Here is a 22,562-nt window from a genome sequence, read left to right as displayed (position 1 = left end):
AGAAGAAAGGAGTTTCCTAGACAAAAATCCAAAGGGCACATTTCAGACAGGTTGAATATGCCATAAATCAAGGCTCAATTGTATCGTGGTCTATGCTTCCACAAAAGCTTTACTTTGTTCAAGTGACCAAGCGCCAATTCAGTGTTTTTTATTGTAATCTTCTATAAGGGTTCAAATTTTGTTCTTGATGTGGTACATGATGTCCCCAATATCCAAATAATCCTTGAAACTTTTGGGCCTCTATCTTATTGGTGCAGATGGAAAAATTCTGAATCTCTTGTCAGGTTTGTGGGAGGTGTCAACCCCCTTTTCCTTTATGTACCCCTCAAATTTTCCAAGTTCAGTTAGCTCTTGAAACTTTGCACGGTTAATTTCCAAATTTTATCCCCTGGAATCCTGTCCATGGTGCCAAATGAATCGCTAAGGCAGTGTTTACGGTACTGGGGGTAACTGTGAATATACTGGCATAGTTGTCAATTGCAAAGTGTAACAGATGCTCCATAGAGAAGGTAGAAAAAAAACATTGATTGGGACCTCAGAAAGCCACGTTCCCAAACCACCAAGCAACACCATGTATAGTAACCAAGAAGTCAATACACATGATGGCAAAGAATTTTTCGTTTAAATTACAATTATTCAGGTACAGAGGGCAAGCTTAGTATGCATTTCCTCAGGAGTGTCTTACTGTATTTTCCTAGCAGATGAGAGGCATAGGCAAGGGAGGTTGAGGAAATGGTAGGGGTACCTTGAAATGGATGTTATTGAGGCCAGGGATTACCAGTTTTCCTTCCATGACAAGATAAGAATAGATTTGTCAGTACATCTATTTGTTCGATGTGCCCAGAGTTCAGACATGGATATTTTTTCCTCTTCTACAATAGCTGGTGTAAACAGCCTGCAGCCTTTACCATTCAACTTCATCAGGACCAGCTTGTCCTACCAAGACCACATGGATCACCCTGGTTCTGCCTATTTGTGTTCCATCAAAAGGACCTTGCAGCAGCTGGTGAGATTTCTCAGTCCCTACCCTGACCTTGGGATGCTCTAATGGACAAAAGCATTGGTTCTGGAGAGATAGGACACTGGGTTCAAATACGTTGTCTGGTGCTTCTTGCCTGTGTTACCTTGGGCTAATTATCTAATCTCCCTGAGCCTCAGGTTTCCTCATCTGTGAAATTAGGATAGCAAAGTCAGAATAAACGAATGAATGAATGAGTCTTTCATAATCAAGTGCATACTGTGTGCTGGACAGTTTGCTAAGTACTGGGAATACAGATACAAGTGAAGAAGACCATCCAAGCCTTCAAGGAGCTTGAATTCTAAGGGGCCCGGAAGGGGTTGAAGACAGCACATTAAGGCAATGTGGAAAATCAGCAGATTATATATTCCAGATTGCATTGTGTCACAGTGTTTGAGAAATGTCCTAAGGCTCTGGTTCCGGGGATGATAAGGTGAAAGCTTATATTTCGGTGGCGATGATTGTGTTGGGGAGAGGTATGATAGAACGAGTCAGGAGCAGAGTGTAAGCAGTTTAGTATGTAGGCAAGTCAGAAGACAGCTTCTAAGGTGTTTGGGAGCTCCAGATTTATGATGTCAAGCCCCCTCCTCCTCCTCAATAGTCTACTCCATTCTTTGGGCGTCATCTTTACAAGGCCCATTTGTTCACTCACATTTTCCTTTCCTTGCAGCTGAATCCCTTCTCCTCGGGAAGCACACTAACTTCACTGAGGTGAGACCTGGGAAGCTAAGACTTGGAGGTCTAGGTTTCTGTCCTGGGGCTACACTCACATAAGTAGGGCTCACGGTAGACAATATACATATAAAGTCTCCACAAAGTGACCTTTTCCTGCATTGCCCCATTCCTCAGTTGTTTCATGCCTCTCTGTCTTGGCCATGGAGTGTCAGGAATGGAGATCTTTGTGTCTTCCACAGTGCTTTCTCCAGAACAGTTGTAGGTTTGTAGGTCCTCTCGGGGGCACTATCAACTATTATGCAGACGTCTCTGACGTCCCAGTTTCACTGCCCCAATACACAAGTCTCTGTCACCGCAGTCAGCACCAGTCTTAGGAGATTGTATCAAAATTTCCTTTCCTAGACCAATGACGTGTAGATCCATGACTAGAGTGGCTGTTGTATGCCACTGCTGGCAAGATCCTACCACACCCTTTCTGATCAGAGAGAAGTTTTCCTGCGAGCTGAACTACCAGACCTATGGCACCACCAGGCTGGGCGTGTATATTCTGAAGAATGACATCCTCTACCTAAATGGTGAGCTACCTAACTGAAGCAAGGTTTCGCACCCATGCCTTTTTTCTTTGTTCTAATCCCAACATTACCTCTTTTCTCATTTTCATTATGCTTTGGCCCCTCAGGCAGCCCAAACTTTCTTCTCATTCATCCCTTGTCGATACAATTGCACCAAAGTCATGTTACACATACCTAGTTCCCCAGAGAGTGGGTTCTGGCTTTTCTTCTTTTCAGTCAGTTTCAGTCACCAATCTCTGAGGAAGTAGCTGTTTGGTTCTACAGATTTCTAAACAACTTCAAGGAAGTCATACATAAAAGGAAGCAAATGTATAGATGACACAGAGTTGTTTGGTAGGTAGCTACCATACGGCAAAGAAACAGGATCTAGTACGGACTCAACTCACTCGACAAACAGGCTGTTACATTTAACAAAATAAATTGAGTGAAGACGAATATAAGATTTTGGAATTAGGTTTCTTTCAATCAATGGATTGAGTTCAGAATGGAGGAGACATGGCTAGACAGCATTTTGTGGGGGTTCTCACATACTTCAAACTCCATAATGAATGACAAGTACAATGACAATGGCACAAGTTAGTTGAAAAGTATCGTGCATATATTTACAGAGACTCTTTTCACATGCAGAGCTTTAGAAGTGTTAGTCCTACCATGCTTTGGATGCATCAGAGTACATCTGAATACCGAGTTTAATCTCTCAGTTACAATTGAGGAGGGTGTTGGGCAGGGAGGGGCTCACTGAGGAACAGGGTGAAAATGGAGTGGACTTCCATTCAGGTCAAACCAATTATCTTTTGGATGGTTGTCTATTGAGTGTCATTCATTTTGCTGAGCTCATAAATTCAAATAGCATTTGAACTTAAGCAGCTTGCATGTATCCAGAAAGAGCAAAACATGAAATATATTTACAGCAAATACACGACCTCTCTTTCTAGTGGGGTACATCAAGAAAACGGTTCGAGGAGACAGGGTTTCAGGTGAACCAGTGAGAGGATGAGGGGTTCCTAGCAGTGGAAGTGAGGATGGACAGCTTTCCAGGGGTGTGTGAGCACTTATGTAAGGCCAGAAGATGGAATGTCAGGTACGGGTAAAATACAACAGCTAGAATGTATAGTGTATGACTGTGAGACATGTAAATGAAATGGATAGAGATCATTGGGCTTTAACTGGATTTGTTGTTGGCTTAAAATATGAAATAGGGACACTTCTATTTTATTCCATGGCTAATCTTAAAGAAGGGAGTCTGCAAATTTTAGACCAGTGAAGGTTCTTAAGGATGTGAGTGGCATGGCCAGACCGGGGCTTTGGGAACTTGAATTTAACAAGTGTGTGGAAGATGGTTGAAGTTTAGAGGGCAGAATCTGAGAGGCCAGTTTGTGGAGGCTATTGTGCTAGGCCATGCCAGCTAGTGGGGATGAGGACTTGAATGAAGGTAGTGTCTGGGTGAGTTAATGTGTGCGGTGCTGTAGAAATAGAATAGATGTTAATTTTGGAAACTGGAGGCAAGGGAGCAAGGCTGAGGGTGAGTGTTGTGAACCGGGTCACCATGGTGCCATCAGCAGCAATAGGTAGATGATGCTGAGATGTGGGTTTAGAAAGACATCTGAATCACCCTCTGGACAGGTTGTGTTTAAGATGAGTTTGCAACCTTTGTGTGGAAATGTCCAGTCATCGTGTCCCTCAAGAGAAGAATTAAATCATATAACGCTATGAAAGAGAGAGTCTGGAGGAGAAACGGTGTGATCAGCAGTGTCTGTATCATAGAAATTTCCAAAGGAATAAGGACTGCGTAAAAGTCACTGAATTTAGCGATGAAGAGATGATTGGTCAAACTCAGGGAGTTTCAGTTAAATGGTAGGATCAGAAGGCAGATTGCAAGAGGGTGAGAAGTGAGGAGGAGAGGGAGAAGCAGCTTTTTTCTCGATTGACTGTAAAAGGGAGAAGACATGTAGGAATAGGGGAAGGTGAGGACAGGATCAAGTGAAAGGTATTTTTCTCCCCTTAAGGGTGGAAGACATTTGTAGTAAGCAGAAGAGGAATTGGTTTGTCAAATGTTGCCATGCTAATGTTATGGACAGTATGGACAAATGGTGACTAGATGGCATCACAGCTAAGTAGTTAACAACTGGAAGAATGGCTGGACCCAAAGAATAGTCAGTAATTATTCCTGGAAGGAGGTGTGTAGTGAATTGTCCCAGGGATATTTCTTGGTCTCTGTGCTACCTAGGGAAGGAAAACAGCTAGAGAATAGGTAGAAAACACGTTTACTGATTTTACATCTAACCCCAAGGGTTTGAGATAGAACCAATAGATCTACTGGATGACAGATTTGGAATTCCAAATCATAGGCTAGAATGGTGGGCTCAGATGTAGTAAGGTGAAATTTAATAGACATAGTAGAATTTTGCGTCTGTACTCAAAACCCTTTTATGAGTCCAAGATGGACAAGCAGAGGCTGGGAATTTCTGAACAAATATTGGGACATTTAATGGACTGAAGCTCAACATGGTTCAACAGTGTGATGTGTTAAATAACAAAGGTTAAGGAAAACCTTAGGGTACATGAAAGAGACAGAGTATTCAAGTGTCTTCAGGGAGTTAAAGGGCTGTCACAGGGAAATGTGCCTGGACTTGTTCTGCTTTGACCCAGAAGGTAGAACGAGCAATACAGTGTCACGTTACAAAGAAGCAAATATCCACTAGAAGTGAAGAAAAATTTCGTATCATGTGGTGGGATGGTCTACTTCAGGAAGGAGAAGGTTTGCCTTCCCTGAGGAATGTCAAATAAATGGTCGATCACCACTTCTTGGGGATGTGGTGGAGGGTATTCCTGGTCAGGTAAGGGTTGGACCAGGCCATGCCTGAGGTGTCGCATTTCTGTTCGTCCTTCATCCTGATGTGTTGATTTTCTCCTAGAAGTGAGAAGACTATGGAGAAGAGCCTGGTGACAATCCAAGGCAACCCATGGGAAAGTGTGCGGTTGTCTGTGTCTCTTTAGAGCAGAGGACAGCAAGTCAAGATCCTTTGTTATGTTTGTCACGGTAGAGAGCTGACAGGTTCCCAGGAGAATTCTCTTGTCCCTTTGTTCAACGATCACATCCTCCACATCTTGTGTGGGGGAGGGTGACCCTCAAAGACCTCCTCCCAAACGCATGTGCACATATACCCACACAGAAGACAGGACATAAATTTCCTGCTGTGGAGTGAATGACTAAGTACATATACATATATATACATATATACACACACACACACACACATGTGTATATCATTTACATCTTTATATATATAACATACATATATATTTATAGATAAAGATAGATATATTTATATATATTCATATCTATATCTATGTATATATCTATATATATGTATATATACATGTGATTTGTTTCCACATGGGCATCCATGTATCTAAGCAATTAGCTACCATTCATGAATCAGTCAATATGTCACTCTGTCCTCCTTGGAATGTTTTGACAGCTTGATGCACTGCCACAAATTCAGCATATTGACCCCTTCCACCTGTGCAAGGACTTTCCAATATCCACCTAGTACTTGGCTTAGAGGCTACCGCTTTCCAGTGTATTCTGAGGCCCTAATATTCTGCTGCACCATCAGTAAACTCTTCCTTTCCCTTTTCTTCAGTTAATCCTTCTAATCCCTCATTCCATTTTGCCAAGGGTTATACCAACTTTTGCTATGGTTCGGAGGGTATATCATTTCCCTTAGTGGGTATGTTTGCTATTCATTCATAGAGGGTTCATTTAAATGTATTTTGAACATAGCATTTCCAATGACTTGTCCAATTCTTTGAGAAGCTGGTGTAATCATTACCCAGGTCTTGAATCCATTTGCCAGCATTAATGTTACCCCATGAGTCAAAGTCAGTTGTCCAGTCTCTACCAAAGCCCAACAGGCAGCTAACCACTGCTTTTCAAAAGGGGTGTATTGAATGCCAGAAGAAAGGAGTTTCCTAGACAAAAATCCAAAGGGCACATTTCAGACAGGTTGAATATGCCATAAATCAAGGCTCAATTGTATCATGGTCTATGCTTCCACAAAAGCTTTACTTTGTTCAAGTGACCAAGCGCCAATTCAGTGTTTTTTATTGTAATCTTCTATAAGGGTTCAAATTTTGTTCTTGATGTGGTACATGATGTCCCCAATATCCAAATAATCCTTGAAACTTTTGGGCCTCTATCTTATTGGTGCAGATGGAAAAATTCTGAATCTCTTGTCAGGTTTGTGGGAGGTGTCAACCCCCTTTTCCTTTATGTACCCCTCAAATTTTCCAAGTTCAGTTAGCTCTTGAAACTTTGCACGGTTAATTTCCAAATTTTATCCCCTGGAATCCTGTCCATGGTGCCAAATGAATCGCTAAGGCAGTGTTTACGGTACTGGGGGTAACTGTGAATATACTGGCATAGTTGTCAATTGCAAAGTGTAACAGATGCTCCATAGAGAAGGTAGAAAAAAAACATTGATTGGGACCTCAGAAAGCCACGTTCCCAAACCACCAAGCAACACCATGTATAGTAACCAAGAAGTCAATACACATGATGGCAAAGAATTTTTCGTTTAAATTACGATTATTCAGGTACAGAGGGCAAGCTTAGTATGCATTTCCTCAGGAGTGTCTTACTGTATTTTCCTAGCAGATGAGAGGCATAGGCAAGGGAGGTTGAGGAAATGGTAGGGGTACCTTGAAATGGATGTTATTGAGGCCAGGGATTACCAGTTTTCCTTCCATGACAAGAGAAGAATAGATTTGTCAGTACATCTATTTGTTCGATGTGCCCAGAGTTCAGACATGGATATTTTTTCCTCTTCTACAATAGCTGGTGTAAACAGCCTGCAGCCTTTACCATTCAACTTCATCAGGACCAGCTTGTCCTACCAAGACCACATGGATCACCCTGGTTCTGCCTATTTGTGTTCCATCAAAAGGACCTTGCAGCAGCTGGTGAGATTTCTCAGTCCCTACCCTGACCTTGGGATGCTCTAATGGACAAAAGCATTGGTTCTGGAGAGATAGGACACTGGGTTCAAATACGTTGTCTGGTGCTTCTTGCCTGTGTTACCTTGGGCTAATTATCTAATCTCCCTGAGCCTCAGGTTTCCTCATCTGTGAAATTAGGATAGCAAAGTCAGAATAAACGAATGAATGAATGAGTCTTTCATAATCAAGTGTATACTGTGTGCTGGACAGTTTGCTAAGTACTGGGAATACAGATACAAGTGAAGAAGACCATCCAAGCCTTCAAGGAGCTTGAATTCTAAGGGGCCCGGAAGGGGTTGAAGACAGCACATTAAGGCAATGTGGAAAATCAGCAGATTATATATTCCAGATTGCATTGTGTCACAGTGTTTGAGAAATGTCCTAAGGCTCTGGTTCCGGGGATGATAAGGTGAAAGCTTATATTTCGGTGGCGATGATTGTGTTGGGGAGAGGTATGATAGAACGAGTCAGGAGCAGAGTGTAAGCAGTTTAGTATGTAGGCAAGTCAGAAGACAGCTTCTAAGGTGTTTGGGAGCTCCAGATTTATGATGTCAAGCCCCCTCCTCCTCCTTAATAGTCTACTCCATTCTTTGGGCGTCATCTTTACAAGGCCCATTTGTTCACTCACATTTTCCTTTCCTTGCAGCTGAATCCCTTCTCCTCGGGAAGCACACTAACTTCACTGAGGTGAGACCTGGGAAGCTAAGACTTGGAGGTCTAGGTTTCTGTCCTGGGGCTACACTCACATAAGTAGGGCTCACGGTAGACAATATACATATAAAGTCTCCACAAAGTGACCTTTTCCTGCATTTCCCCATTCCTCAGTTGTTTCATGCCTCTCTCTCTTGGCCATGGAGTGTCAGGAATGGAGATCTTTGTGTCTTCCACAGTGCTTTCTCCAGAACAGTTGTAGGTTTGTAGGTCCTCTCGGGGGCACTATCAACTATTATCCTGACGTCTCTGACGTCCCAGTTTCACTGCCCCAATACACAAGTCTCTGTCACCGCAGTCAGCACCAGTCTTAGGAGATTGTATCAAAATTTCCTTTCCTAGACCAATGACGTGTAGATCCATGACTAGAGTGGCTGTTGTATGCCACTGCTGGCAAGATCCTACCACACCCTTTCTGATCAGAGAGAAGTTTTCCTGCGAGCTGAACTACCAGACCTATGGCACCACCAGGCTGGGCGTGTATATTCTGAAGAATGACATCCTCTACCTAAATGGTGAGCTACCTAACTGAAGCAAGGTTTCGCACCCATGCCTTTTTTCTTTGTTCTAATCCCAACATTACCTCTTTTCTCATTTTCATTATGCTTTGGCCCCTCAGGCAGCCCAAACTTTCTTCTCATTCATCCCTTGTCGATACAATTGCACCAAAGTCATGTTACACATACCTAGTTCCCCAGAGAGTGGGTTCTGGCTTTTCTTCTTTTCAGTCAGTTTCAGTCACCAATCTCTGAGGAAGTAGCTGTTTGGTTCTACAGATTTCTAAACAACTTCAAGGAAGTCATACATCAAAGGAAGCAAATGTATAGATGACACAGAGTTGTTTGGTAGGTAGCTACCATACGGCAAAGAAACAGGATGTAGTAAGGACTCAACTCACTCGACAAACAGGCTGTTACATTTAACAAAATAAATTGAGTGAAGACGAATATAAGATTTTGGAATTAGGTTTCTTTCAATCAATGGATTGAGTTCAGAATGGAGGAGACATGGCTAGACAGCATTTTGTGGGGGTTCTCACATACTTCAAACTCCATAATGAATGACAAGTACAATGACAATGGCACAAGTTAGTTGAAAAGTATCGTGCATATATTTACAGAGACTCTTTTCACATGCAGAGCTTTAGAAGTGTTAGTCCTACCATGCTTTGGATGCATCAGAGTACATCTGAATACCGAGTTTAATCTCTCAGTTACAATTGAGGAGGGTGTTGGGCAGGGAGGGGCTCACTGAGGAACAGGGTGAAAATGGAGTGGACTTCCATTCAGGTCAAACCAATTATCTTTTGGATGGTTGTCTATTGAGTGTCATTCATTTTGCTGAGCTCATAAATTCAAATAGCATTTGAACTTAAGCAGCTTGCATGTATCCAGAAAGAGCAAAACATGAAATATATTTACAGCAAATACACGACCTCTCTTTCTAGTGGGGTACATCAAGAAAATGGTTCGAGGAGACAGGGTTTCAGGTGAACCAGTGAGAGGATGAGGGGTTCCTAGCAGTGGAAGTGAGGATGGACAGCTTTCCAGGGGTGTGTGAGCACTTATGTAAGGCCAGAAGATGGAATGTCAGGTACGGGTAAAATACAACAGCTAGAATGTATAGTGTATGACTGTGAGACATGTAAATGAAATGGATAGAGATCATTGGGCTTTAACTGGATTTGTTGTTGGCTTAAAATATGAAATAGGGACACTTCTATTTTATTCCATGGGTAATCTTAAAGAAGGCAGTCTGCAAATTTTAGACCAGTGAAGGTTCTTAAGGATGTGAGTGGCATGGCCAGACCGGGGCTTTGAGAACTTGAATTTAACAAGTGTGTGGAAGATGGTTGAAGTTTAGAGGGCAGAATCTGAGAGGCCAGTTTGTGGAGGCTATTGTGCTAGGCCATGCCAGCTAGTGGGGATGAGGACTTGAATGAAGGTAGTGTCTGGGTGAGTTAATGTGTGCGGTGCTGTAGAAATAGAATAGATGTCAATTTTGGAAACTGGAGGCAAGGGAGCAAGGCTGAGGGTGAGTGTTGTGAACCGGGTCACCATGGTGCCATCAGCAGCAATAGGTAGATGATGCTGAGATGTGGGTTTAGAAAGACATCTGAATCACCCTCTGGACAGGTTGTGTTTAAGATGAGTTTGCAACCTTTGTGTGGAAATGTCCAGTCATCGTGTCCCTCAAGAGAAGAATTAAATCATATAACGCTATGAAAGAGAGAGTCTGGAGGAGAAACGGTGTGATCAGCAGTGTCTGTATCATAGAAATTTCCAAAGGAATAAGGACTGCGTAAAAGTCACTGAATTTAGCGATGAAGAGATGATTGGTCAAACTCAGGGAGTTTCAGTTAAATGGTAGGATCAGAAGGCAGATTGCAAGAGGGTGAGAAGTGAGGAGGAGAGGGAGAAGCAGCTTTTTTCTCGATTGACTGTAAAAGGGAGAAGACATGTAGGAACAGGGGAAGGTGAGGACAGGATCAAGTGAAAGGTATTTTTCTCCCCTTAAGGGTGGAAGACATTTGTAGTAAGCAGAAGAGGAATTGGTTTGTCAAATGTTGCCATGCTAATGTTATGGACAGTATGGACAAATGGTGACTAGATGGCATCACAGCTAAGTAGTTGACAACTGGAAGAATGGCTGGACCCAAAGAATAGTCAGTAATTATTCCTGGAAGGAGGTGTGTAGTGAATTGTCCCAGGGATATTTCTTGGTCTCTGTGCTACCTAGGGAAGGAAAACAGCTAGAGAATAGGTAGAAAACACGTTTACTGATTTTACATCTAACCCCAAGGGTTTGAGATAGAACCAATAGATCTACTGGATGACAGATTTGGAATTCCAAATCTTAGGCTAGAATGGTGGGCTCAGATGTAGTAAGGTGAAATTTAATAGACATAGTACAATTTTGCGTCTGTACTCTCAAAACCCTTTTATGAGTCCAAGATGGACAAGCAGAGGCTGGGAATTTCTGAACAAATATTGGGACATTTAATGGACTGAAGCTCAACATGGTTCAACAGTGTGATGTGTTAAATAACAAAGGTTAAGGAAAACCTTAGGGTACATGAAAGAGACAGAGTATTCAAGTGTCTTCAGGGAGTTAAAGGGCTGTCACAGGGAAATGTGCCTGGACTTGTTCTGCTTTGACCCAGAAGGTAGAACGAACAATACAGTGTCACGTTACAAAGAAGCAAATATCCACTAGAAGTGAAGAAAAATTTTGTATCATGTGGTGGGATGGTCTACTTCAGGAAGGAGAAGGTTTGCCTTCCCTGAGGAATGTCAAATAAATGGTCGATCACCACTTCTTGGGGATGTGGTGGAGGGTATTCCTGGTCAGGTAAGGGTTGGACCAGGCCATGCCTGAGGTGTCGCATTTCTGTTCGTCCTTCATCCTGATGTGTTGATTTTCTCCTAGAAGTCAGAAGACTATGGAGAAGAGCCTGGTGACAATCCAAGGCAACCCATGGGAAAGTGTGCTGTTGTCTGTGTCTCTTTAGAGCAGAGGAGAGCAAGTCAAGATCCTTTGTTATGTTTGTCACGGTAGAGAGCTGACAGGTTCCCAGGAGAATTCTCTTGTCCCTTTGTTCAACGATCACATCCTCCACATCTTGTGTGGGGGAGGGTGACCCTCAAAGACCTCCTCCCAAACGCATGTGCACATATACCCACACAGAAGACAGGACATAAATTTCCTGCTGTGGAGTGAATGACTAAGTACATATACATATATATACATATATATACATATATACACACACACACACACACATGTGTATATCATTTACATCTTTATATATATAACATACATATATATTTATAGATAAAGATAGATATATTTATATATATTCATATCTATATCTATGTATATATCTATATATATGTATATATACATGTGATTTGTTTCCACATGGGCATCCATGTATCTAAGCAATTAGCTACCATTCATGAATCAGTCAATATGTCACTCTGTCCTCCTTGGAATGTTTTGACAGCTTGATGCACTGCCACAAATTCAGCATATTGACCCCTTCCACCTGTGCAAGGACTTTCCAATATCCACCTAGTACTTGGCTTAGAGGCTACCGCTTTCCAGTGTATTCTGAGGCCCTAATATTCTGCTGCACCATCAGTAAATTATTCCTTTCCCTTTTCTTCAGTTAATCCTTCTAATCCCTCATTCCATTTTGCCAAGGGTTATACCAACTTTTGCTATGGTTCGGAGGGTATATCATTTCCCTTAATGGGTATGTTTGCTATTCATTCATAGAGGGTTGATTTAAATGTATTTTGAACATAGCATTTCCAATGACTTGTCCAATTCTTTGAGAAGCTGGTGTAATCATTACCCAGGTCTTGAATCCATTTGCCAGCATTAATGTTACCCCATGAGTCAAAGTCAGTTGTCCAGTCTCTACCAAAGCCCAACAGGCAGCTAACCACTGCTTTTCAAACGGGGTGTATTGAATGTCAGAAGAAAGGAGTTTCCTAGACAAAAATCCAAAGGGCACATTTCAGACAGGTTGAATATGCCATAATCAAGGCTCAATTGGATCGTGGTCTATGCTTCCACAAAAGCTTTACTTTGTTCAAGTGACCAAGTGCCAATTCAGTGTTTTTTATTGTAATCTTCTATAAGGGTTCAAATTTTGTTCTTGATGTGGTACATGATGTCCCCAATATCCAAATAATCCTTGAAACTTTTGGGCCTCTATCTTATTGGTGCAGATGGAAAAATTCTGAATCTCTTGTCAGGTTTGTGGGAGGTGTCAACCCCCTTTTCCTTTATGTACCCCTCAAATTTTCCAAGTTCAGTTAGCTCTTGAAACTTTGCACGGTTAATTTCCAAATTTTATCCCCTGGAATCCTGTCCATGGTGCCAAATGAATCGCTAAGGCAGTGTTTACGGTACTGGGGGTAACTGTGAATATACTGGCATAGTTGTCAATTGCAAAGTGTAACAGATGCTCCATAGAGAAGGTAGAAAAAAAACATTGATTGGGACCTCAGAAAGCCACGTTCCCAAACCACCAAGCAACACCATGTATAGTAACCAAGAAGTCAATACACATGATGGCAAAGAATTTTTCGTTTAAATTACGATTATTCAGGTACAGAGGGCAAGCTTAGTATGCATTTCCTCAGGAGTGTCTTACTGTATTTTCCTAGCAGATGAGAGGCATAGGCAAGGGAGGTTGAGGAAATGGTAGGGGTACCTTGAAATGGATGTTATTGAGGCCAGGGATTACCAGTTTTCCTTCCATGACAAGATAAGAATAGATTTGTCAGTACATCTATTTGTTCGATGTGCCCAGAGTTCAGACATGGATATTTTTTCCTCTTCTACAATAGCTGGTGTAAACAGCCTGCAGCCTTTACCATTCAACTTCATCAGGACCAGCTTGTCCTACCAAGACCACATGGATCACCCTGGTTCTGCCTATTTGTGTTCCATCAAAAGGACCTTGCAGCAGCTGGTGAGATTTCTCAGTCCCTACCCTGACCTTGGGATGCTCTAATGGACAAAAGCATTGGTTCTGGAGAGATAGGACACTGGGTTCAAATACGTTGTCTGGTGCTTCTTGCCTGTGTTACCTTGGGCTAATTATCTAATCTCCCTGAGCCTCAGGTTTCCTCATCTGTGAAATTAGGATAGCAAAGTCAGAATAAACGAATGAATGAATGAGTCTTTCATAATCAAGTGCATACTGTGTGCTGGACAGTTTGCTAAGTATTGGGAATACAGATACAAGTGAAGAAGACCATCCAAGCCTTCAAGGAGCTTGAATTCTAAGGGGCCCTGAAGGGGTTGAAGACAGCACATTAAGGCAATGTGGAAAATCAGCAGATTATATATTCCAGATTGCATTGTGTCACAGTGTTTGAGAAATGTCCTAAGGCTCTGGTTCCGGGGATGATAAGGTGAAAGCTTATATTTCGGTGGCGATGATTGTGTTGGGGAGAGGTATGATAGAACGAGTCAGGAGCAGAGTGTAAGCAGTTTAGTATGTAGGCAAGTCAGAAGACAGCTTCTAAGGTGTTTGGGAGCTCCAGATTTATGATGTCAAGCCCCCTCCTCCTCCTCAATAGTCTACTCCATTCTTTGGGCGTCATCTTTACAAGGCCCATTTGTTCACTCACATTTTCCTTTCCTTGCAGCTGAATCCCTTCTCCTCGGGAAGCACACTAACTTCACTGAGGTGAGACCTGGGAAGCTAAGACTTGGAGGTCTAGGTTTCTGTCCTGGGGCTACACTCACATAAGTAGGGCTCACGGTAGACAATATACATATAAAGTCTCCACAAAGTGACCTTTTCCTGCATTGCCCCATTCCTCAGTTGTTTCATGCCTCTCTGTCTTGGCCATGGAGTGTCAGGAATGGAGATCTTTGTGTCTTCCACAGTGCTTTCTCCAGAACAGTTGTAGGTTTGTAGGTCCTCTCGGGGACACTATCAACTATTATCCTGACGTCTCTGACGTCCCAGTTTCACTGCCCCAATACACAAGTCTCTGTCACCGCAGTCAGCACCAGTCTTAGGAGATTGTTTCAAAATTTCCTTTCCTAGACCAATGACGTGTAGATCCATGACTAGAGTGGCTGTTGTATGCCACTGCTGGCAAGATCCTACCACACCCTTTGTGATCAGAGAGAAGTATTCCTGCGAGCTGAACTACCAGACCTATGGCACCACCAGGCTGGGCGTGTATATTCTGAAGAATGACATCCTCTACCTAAATGGTGAGCTACCTAACTGAAGCAAGGTTTCGCACCCATGCATTTTTTCTTTGATCTAATCCCAACATTACCTTTTTTCTCATTTTCATTATGCTTTGGCCCCTCAGGCAGCCCAAACTTTCTTCTCATTCATCCCTTGTCGATACAATTGCACCAAAGTCATGTTACACATACCTAGTTCCCCAGAGAGTGGGTTCTGGCTTTTCTTCTTTTCAGTCAGTTTCAGTCACCAATCTCTGAGGAAGTAGCTGTTTGGTTCTACAGATTTCTAAACAACTTCAAGGAAGTCATACATAAAAGGAAGCAAATGTATAGATGACACAGAGTTGTTTGGTAGGTAGCTACCATACGGCAAAGAAACAGGATCTGGTAAGGACTCAACTCACTCGACAAACAGGCTGTTACATTTAACAAAATAAATTGAGTGAAGACGAATATAAGATTTTGGAATTAGGTTTCTTTCAATCAATGGATTGAGTTCAGAATGGAGGAGACATGGCTAGACAGCATTTTGTGGGGGTTCTCACATACTTCAAACTCCATAATGAATGACAAGTACAATGACAATGGCACAAGTTAGTTGAAAAGTATCGTGCATATATTTACAGAGACTATTTTCACATGCAGAGCTTTAGAAGTGTTAGTCCTACCATGCTTTGGATGCATCAGAGTACATCTGAATACCGAGTTTAATCTCTCAGTTACAATTGAGGAGGGTGTTGGGCAGGGAGGGGCTCACTGAGGAACAGGGTGAAAATGGAGTGGACTTCCATTCAGGTCAAACCAATTATCTTTTGGATGGTTGTCTATTGAGTGTCATTCATTTTGCTGAGCTCATAAATTCAAATAGCGTTTGAACTTAAGCAGCTTGCATGTATCCAGAAAGAGCAAAACATGAAATATATTTACAGCAAATACACGACCTCTCTTTCTAGTGGGGTACATCAAGAAAACGGTTCGAGGAGACAGGGTTTCAGGTGAACCAGTGAGAGGATGAGGGGTTCCTAGCAGTGGAAGTGAGGATGGACAGCTTTCCAGGGGTGTGTGAGCACTTATGTAAGGCCAGAAGATGGAATGTCAGGTACGGGTAAAATACAACAGCTAGAATGTATAGTGTATGACTGTGAGACATGTAAATGAAATGGATAGAGATCATTGGGCTTTAACTGGATTTGTTGTTGGCTTAAAATATGAAATAGGGACACTTCTATTTTATTCCATGGGTAATCTTAAAGAAGGGAGTCTGCAAATTTTAGACCAGTGAAGGTTCTTAAGGATGTGAGTGGCATGGCCAGACCGGGGCTTTGGGAACTTGAATTTAACAAGTGTGTGGAAGATGGTTGAAGTTTAGAGGGCAGAATCTGAGAGGCCAGTTTATGGAGGCTATTGTGCTAGGCCATGCCAGCTAGTGGGGATGAGGACTTGAATGAAGGTAGTGTCTGGGTGAGTTAATGTGTGCGGTGCTGTAGAAATAGAATAGATGTTAATTTTGGAAACTGGAGGCAAGGGAGCAAGGCTGAGGGTGAGTGTTGTGAACCGGGTCACCATGGTGCCATCAGCAGCAATAGGTAGATGATGCTGAGATGTGGGTTTAGAAAGACATCTGAATCACCCTCTGGACAGGTTGTGTTTAAGATGAGTTTGCAACCTTTGTGTGGAAATGTCCAGTCATCGTGTCCCTCAAGAGAAGAATTAAATCATATAACGCTATGAAAGAGAGAGTCTGGAGGAGAAACGGTGTGATCAGCAGTGTCTGTATCATAGAAATTTCCAAAGGAATAAGGACTGCGTAAAAGTCACTGAATTTAGCGATGAAGAGATGATTGGTCAAACTCAGGGAGTTTCAGTTAAATGGTAGGATCAGAAGGCAGATTGCAAGAGGGTGAGAAGTGAGGAGGAGAGGGAGAAGCAGCTTTTTTCTCGATTGACTGTAAAAGGGAGAAGACATGTAGGAATAGGGGAAGGTGAGGACAGGATCAAGTGAAAGGTATTTTTCTCCCCCTAAGGGTGGAAGACATTTGTAGTAAGCAGAAGAGGAATTGGTTTGTCAAATGTTGCCATGCTAATGTTATGGACAGTATGGACAAATGGTGACTAGATGGCATCACAGCTAAGTAGTTGACAACTGGAAGAATGGCTGGACCCAAAGAATAGTCAGTAATTATTCCTGGAAGGAGGTGTGTAGTGAATTGTCCCAGGGATATTTCTTGGTCTCTGTGCTACCTAGGGAAGGAAAACAGCTAGAGAATAGGTAGAAAACACGTTTACTGATTTTACATCTAACCCCAAGGGTTTGAGATAGAACCAATAGATCTACTGGATGACAGATTTGGAATTCCAAATCTTAGGCTAGAATGGTGGGCTCAGATGTAGTAAGGTGAAATTTAATAGACATAGTAGAATTTTGCGTCTGTACTCTCAAAACCCTTTTATGAGTCCAAGATGGACAAGCAGAGGCTGGGAATTTCTGAACAAATATTGGGACATTTAATGGACTGAAGCTCAACATGGTTCAACAGTGTGATGTGTTAAATAACAAAGGTTAAGGAAAACCTTAGGGTACATGAAAGAGACAGAGTATTCAAGTGTCTTCAGGGAGTTAAAGGGCTGTCACAGGGAAATGTGCCTGGACTTGTTCTGCTTTGACCCAGAAGGTAGAACGAGCAATACAGTGTCACGTTACAAAGAAGCAAATATCCACTAGAAGTGAAGAAAAATTTCGTATCATGTGGTGGGATGGTCTACTTCAGGAAGGAGAAGGTTTGCCTTCCCTGAGGAATGTCAAATAAATGGTCGATCACCACTTCTTGGGGATGTGGTGGAGGGTATTCCTGGTCAGGTAAGGGTTGGACCAGGCCATGCCTGAGGTGTCGCATTTCTGTTCGTCCTTCATCCTGATGTGTTGATTTTCTCCTACAAGTCAGAAGACTATGGAGAAGAGCCTGGTGACAATCCAAGGCAACCCATGGGAAAGTGTGCTGTTGTCTGTGTCTCTTTAGAGCAGAGGAGAGCAAGTCAAGATCCTTTGTTATGTTTGTCACGGTAGAGAGCTGACAGGTTCCCAGGAGAATTCTCTTGTCCCTTTGTTCAACGATCACATCCTCCACATCTTGTGTGGGGGAGGGTGACCCTCAAAGACCTCCTCCCAAACGCATGTGCACATATACCCACACAGAAGACAGGACATAAATTTCCTGCTGTGGAGTGAATGACTAAGTACATATACATATATATACATATATATACACACACACACACACACATGTGTATATCATTTACATCTTTATATATATAACATACATATATATTTATAGATAAAGATAGATATATTTATATATATTTATATCTATATCTATGTATATATCTATATATATGTATATATACATGTGATTTGTTTCCACATGGGCATCCATGTATCTAAGCAATTAGCTACCATTCATGAATCAGTCAATATGTCACTCTGTCCTCCTTGGAATGTTTTGACAGCTTGATGCACTGCCACAAATTCAGCATATTGACCCCTTCCACCTGTGCAAGGACTTTCCAATATCCACCTAGTACTTGGCTTAGAGGCTACCGCTTTCCAGTGTATTCTGAGGCCCTAATATTCTGCTGCACCATCAGTAAATTATTCCTTTCCCTTTTCTTCAGTTAATCCTTCTAATCCCTCATTCCATTTTGCCAAGGGTTATACCAACTTTTGCTATGGTTCGGAGGGTATATCATTTCCCTTAATGGGTATGTTTGCTATTCATTCATAGAGGGTTCATTTAAATGTATTTTGAACATAGCATTTCCAATGACTTGTCCAATTCTTTGAGAAGCTGGTGTAATCATTACCCAGGTCTTGAATCCATTTGCCAGCATTAATGTTACCCCATGAGTCAAAGTCAGTTGTCCAGTCTCTACCAAAGCCCAACAGGCAGCTAACCACTGCTTTTCAAACGGGGTGTATTGAATGCCAGAAGAAAGGAGTTTCCTAGACAAAAATCCAAAGGGCACATTTCAGACAGGTTGAATATGCCATAAATCAAGGCTCAATTGGATCGTGGTCTATGCTTCCACAAAAGCTTTACTTTGTTCAAGTGACCAAGTGCCAATTCAGTGTTTTTTATTGTAATCTTCTATAAGGGTTCAAATTTTGTTCTTGATGTGGTACATGATGTCCCCAATATCCAAATAATCCTTGAAACTTTTGGGCCTCTATCTTATTGGTGCAGATGGAAAAATTCTGAATCTCTTGTCAGGTTTGTGGGAGGTGTCAACCCCCTTTTCCTTTATGTACCCCTCAAATATTCCAAGTTCAGTTAGCTCTTGAAACTTTGCACGGTTAATTTCCAAATTTTATCCCCTGGAATCCTGTCCATGGTGCCAAATGATTCGCTAAGGCAGTGTTTACGGTACTGGGGGTAACTGTGAATATACTGGCATAGTTGTCAATTGCAAAGTGTAACAGATGCTCCATAGAGAAGGTAGAAAAAAAACATTGATTGGGACCTCAGAAAGCCACGTTCCCAAACCACCAAGCAACACCATGTATAGTAACCAAGAAGTCAATACACATGATGGCAAAGAATTTTTCGTTTAAATTACGATTATTCAGGTACAGAGGGCAAGCTTAGTATGCATTTCCTCAGGAGTGTCTTACTGTATTTTCCTAGCAGATGAGAGGCATAGGCAAGGGAGGTTGAGGAAATGGTAGGGGTACCTTGAAATGGATGTTATTGAGGCCAGGGATTACCAGTTTTCCTTCCATGACAAGATAAGAATAGATTTGTCAGTACATCTATTTGTTCGATGTGCCCAGAGTTCAGACATGGATATTTTTTCCTCTTCTACAATAGCTGGTGTAAACAGCCTGCAGCCTTTACCATTCAACTTCATCAGGACCAGCTTGTCCTACCAAGACCACATGGATCACCCTGGTTCTGCCTATTTGTGTTCCATCAAAAGGACCTTGCAGCAGCTGGTGAGATTTCTCAGTCCCTACCCTGACCTTGGGATGCTCTAATGGACAAAAGCATTGGTTCTGGAGAGATAGGACACTGGGTTCAAATACGTTGTCTGGTGCTTCTTGCCTGTGTTACCTTGGGCTAATTATCTAATCTCCCTGAGCCTCAGGTTTCCTCATCTGTGAAATTAGGATAGCAAAGTCAGAATAAACGAATGAATGAATGAGTCTTTCATAATCAAGTGCATACTGTGTGCTGGACAGTTTGCTAAGTACTGGGAATACAGATACAAGTGAAGAAGACCATCCAAGCCTTCAAGGAGCTTGAATTCTAAGGGGCCCGGAAGGGGTTGAAGACAGCACATTAAGGCAATGTGGAAAATCAGCAGATTATATATTCCAGATTGCATTGTGTCACAGTGTTTGAGAAATGTCCTAAGGCTCTGGTTCCGGGGATGATAAGGTGAAAGCTTATATTTCGGTGGCGATGATTGTGTTGGGGAGAGAGGTATGATAGAACGAGTCAGGAGCAGAGTGTAAGCAGTTTAGTATGTAGGCAAGTCAGAAGACAGCTTCTAAGGTGTTTGGGAGCTCCAGATTTATGATGTCAAGCCCCCTCCTCCTCCTCAATAGTCTACTCCATTCTTTGGGCGTCATCTTTACAAGGCCCATTTGTTCACTCACATTTTCCTTTCCTTGCAGCTGAATCCCTTCTCCTCGGGAAGCACACTAACTTCACTGAGGTGAGACCTGGGAAGCTAAGACTTGGAGGTCTAGGTTTCTGTCCTGGGGCTACACTCACATAAGTAGGGCTCACGGTAGACAATATACATATAAAGTCTCCACAAAGTGACCTTTTCCTGCATTTCCCCATTCCTCAGTTGTTTCATGCCTCTCTGTCTTGGCCATGGAGTGTCAGGAATGGAGATCTTTGTGTCTTCCACAGTGCTTTCTCCAGAACAGTTGTAGGTTTGTAGGTCCTCTCGGGGGCACTATCAACTATTATGCAGACGTCTCTGACGTCCCAGTTTCACTGCCCCAATACACAAGTCTCTGTCACCGCAGTCAGCACCAGTCTTAGGAGATTGTTTCAAAATTTCCTTTCCTAGACCAATGACGTGTAGATCCATGACTAGAGTGGCTGTTGTATGCCACTGCTGGCAAGATCCTACCACACCCTTTCTGATCAGAGAGAAGTTTTCCTGCGAGCTGAACTACCAGACCTATGGCACCACCAGGCTGGGCGTGTATATTCTGAAGAATGACATCCTCTACCTAAATGGTGAGCTACCTAACTGAAGCAAGGTTTCGCACCCATGCCTTTTTTCTTTGTTCTAATCCCAACATTACCTTTTTTCTCATTTTCATTATGCTTTGGCCCCTCAGGCAGCCCAAACTTTCTTCTCATTCATCCCTTGTCGATACAATTGCACCAAAGTCATGTTACACATACCTAGTTCCCCAGAGAGTGGGTTCTGGCTTTTCTTCTTTTCAGTCAGTTTCAGTCACCAATCTCTGAGGAAGTAGCTGTTTGGTTCTACAGATTTCTAAACAACTTCAAGGAAGTCATACATAAAAGGAAGCAAATGTATAGATGACACAGAGTTGTTTGGTAGGTAGCTACCATACGGCAAAGAATCAGGATCTAGTAAGGACTCAACTCACTCGACAAACAGGCTGTTACATTTAACAAAATAAATTGAGTGAAGACGAATATAAGATTTTGGAATTAGGTTTCTTTCAATCAATGGATTGAGTTCAGAATGGAGGAGACATGGCTAGACAGCATTTTGTGGGGGTTCTCACATACTTCAAACTCCATAATGAATGACAAGTACAATGACAATGGCACAAGTTAGTTGAAAAGTATCGTGCATATATTTACAGAGACTCTTTTCACATGCAGAGCTTTAGAAGTGTTAGTCCTACCATGCTTTGGATGCATCAGAGTACATCTGAATACCGAGTTTAATCTCCCAGTTACAATTGAGGAGGGTGTTGGGCAGGGAGGGGCTCACTGAGGAACAGGGTGAAAATGGAGTGGACTTCCATTCAGGTCAAACCAATTATCTTTTGGATGGTTGTCTATTGAGTGTCATTCATTTTGCTGAGCTCATAAATTCAAATAGCATTTGAACTTAAGCAGCTTGCATGTATCCAGAAAGAGCAAAACATGAAATATATTTACAGCAAATACACGACCTCTCTTTCTAGTGGGGTACATCAAGAAAACGGTTCGAGGAGACAGGGTTTCAGGTGAACCAGTGAGAGGATGAGGGGTTCCTAGCAGTGGAAGTGAGGATGGACAGCTTTCCAGGGGTGTGTGAGCACTTATGTAAGGCCAGAAGATGGAATGTCAGGTACGGGTAAAATACAACAGCTAGAATGTATAGTGTATGACTGTGAGACATGTAAACGAAATGGATAGAGATCATTGGGCTTTAACTGGATTTGTTGTTGGCTTAAAATATGAAATAGGGACACTTCTATTTTATTCCATGGGTAATCTTAAAGAAGGGAGTCTGCAAATTTTAGACCAGTGAAGGTTCTTAAGGATGTGAGTGGCATGGCCAGACCGGGGCTTTGGGAACTTGAATTTAACAAGTGTGTGGAAGATGGGCTGAAGTCGAGAGGGCAGAATCTGAGAGGCCAGTTTGTGGAGGCTATTGTGCTAGGCCATGCCAGCTAGTGGGGATGAGGACTTGAATGAAGGTAGTGTCTGGGTGAGTTAATGTGTGCGGTGCTGTAGAAATAGAATAGATGTCAATTTTGGAAACTGGAAGCAAGGGAGCAAGGTTGAGGGTGAGTGTTGTGAACCGGGTCACCATGGTGCCATCAGCAGCAATAGGTAGATGATGCTGAGATGTGGGTTTAGAAAGACATCTGA

At 42.4% G+C, this 22,562-nt stretch overlaps 1 protein-coding gene across 1 annotated transcript; it reads left to right on the top strand.

The window, feature by feature from the left end:
• The first annotated feature begins 2,035 nt into the window (after positions 1 to 2,035).
• LOC140508364 (mucin-16-like) lies at positions 2,036 to 8,509 on the top strand. The gene is made up of 4 exons (XM_072616240.1): positions 2,036 to 2,268; positions 7,106 to 7,230; positions 7,913 to 7,953; positions 8,320 to 8,509. Exons 1-4 carry the CDS (start codon positions 2,100 to 2,102, stop codon positions 8,507 to 8,509), a joined length of 525 nt encoding a protein of 174 aa, XP_072472341.1. The 5' UTR covers positions 2,036 to 2,099.
• The last annotated feature ends 14,053 nt before the right edge of the window (positions 8,510 to 22,562 follow it).

The sequence above is a fragment of the Notamacropus eugenii genome, chromosome 1 (genome assembly GCF_028372415.1).
Source record: "Notamacropus eugenii isolate mMacEug1 chromosome 1, mMacEug1.pri_v2, whole genome shotgun sequence".
Taxonomy (NCBI): domain Eukaryota; kingdom Metazoa; phylum Chordata; class Mammalia; order Diprotodontia; family Macropodidae; genus Notamacropus; species Notamacropus eugenii.
The sequence above is the reverse complement of the archived record's forward strand: the minus strand, read 5'-3'. Positions and strand labels throughout refer to the sequence as shown.